Below are 1,609 nucleotides of genomic sequence, written 5' to 3' on the forward strand. Positions count from 1 at the left end.
TATCTATTTATACATATATATATATATATATATCTATACATATATATATATATATGGTTGAAAATAAAAATTTCAACGCAACCATAAAAATACATGGTATCGTACGATAGTAATACCACAACATCCAGGAGCACGAAAGACTTGAAACCCAACCTAGTTCTCCTATTTAGTCATGTTGGCAAGGTGCTGACAAAACTCGCAATATATTAAGTACACAAACACAAAATCTTCTCTTTGGCATTCCTTAGCATAGTATTAATATCGGTATGCAAGCTGAATCCAAGCTGAATTACCTAGGTATGTGATCTTCCGAATACGGCGGTCGAGTGACGACCACATCGTGCTCGGGTATCTCTCTATCGGCCATTCTCTGGTAGAAGTCCTCTCTGCGATTGTACACGTTTGTGTATCCGTGCTCAGCAAGCAGTTTAATCACCGCTCCCTATATGATGCAGGAACGAAGATGAGGAGATGTGAATAAGCCACGATAGACCCAGAACAAAAAAACTGCTAGTTCATCTCTATATGTGGTTAAGATAATTTGCACATACTGTCACTTGTGGTTATAACTTTCCGGCCGAGAAGTAGATAACAATAGCAGTTCTATTTTGAAGTTGCGGTCTGCTATCAACGCTATGAAATTCTAAAGTCAACCAATCCATACGCGCAGAAGGTCCTCCGCGTTAAGCTGAAATGCTCATAAACGTTTGTTACTGGATGATATACAAACATTAAAGGACCTTTGGATAGCGTCAATACAATCACATAACACAAACCAACATTAAAATTATTTTGTAAGCGACTCGTGTAGTCTCATAAGGGGATAGCTGATGACAACACAGCTGAGATACCGCGACTCTGTGTTCCAATCAACCTAATTCAAGTGACCAAGATGACTTATGTCCGCATTCAAATACTACCCAACACATGTACTGATAAATGAATGAATATACACAGTATGCATGCAAGATATCGCGGACGCTTATATATACCTGACAGTAGTACGGATCGTAAATCTTGAGTTCGTGTCGTTTCTTGCCTAACCGTTTGCACAGCAGTGACAGAATAGGCGCAATGTCTTCGTAGGCTCTGGCTGAAGTCTCGCCGTGGTCTTCGGCATTTGTCTCATACGGGTAGGTAGTATCAAGCACCTGCGACAAATAAGTAAAGGAGGTATCATTGGTACTCATGAGTTGCGATTGGCAGCGGCACACACTATCGAGTTCGACTAAAACTGCATTCATATTGATATACAAAGGAACACTGGTGTAAATATCCGTAGTAGCTCTTCAGACGATCTGACAGCAAAAAAATGAACTAACGGAGCGTGAGAGAGAGAGAGTACTGCACTGTATTTTTATATTTGTCCAATCTACCTCTATCGCATCAGTCGGTTAGGGTCCAGCTATAAAAGAAACGTACACGTATGTAGATATTTCATTTTCAGCAAGTAAAGTCACAGCCTAAAATTCAAGCCATATGATACTTTCATAAGAGCCTATGAACATACGAACAAGAAACCGTGCCTCTCGTCTGTATACTGATGAGAGTATATACATTCATATTCCTGTATGTATAATTAAATACATAAATACATATATATAAATAT

At 39.1% G+C, this 1,609-nt stretch overlaps 1 protein-coding gene across 1 annotated transcript; it reads right to left on the minus strand.

Annotated features, from left to right (window-relative positions):
• Positions 1–992: 992 nt before the first annotated feature.
• SARC_15720 (hypothetical protein) lies at positions 993–1,151 on the minus strand (the record flags this gene model as incomplete). Its single annotated transcript, XM_014290171.1, has 1 exon — positions 993–1,151. A coding segment is annotated over one exon (159 nt), but the record flags the coding sequence as incomplete, so codon positions are not given.
• Between the last annotated feature and the right edge of the window lie 458 nt (positions 1,152–1,609).

The sequence above is a fragment of the Sphaeroforma arctica genome, assembly GCF_001186125.1.
Source record: "Sphaeroforma arctica JP610 unplaced genomic scaffold supercont1.6607, whole genome shotgun sequence".
Classification (NCBI taxonomy): Eukaryota; class Ichthyosporea; order Ichthyophonida; genus Sphaeroforma; species Sphaeroforma arctica.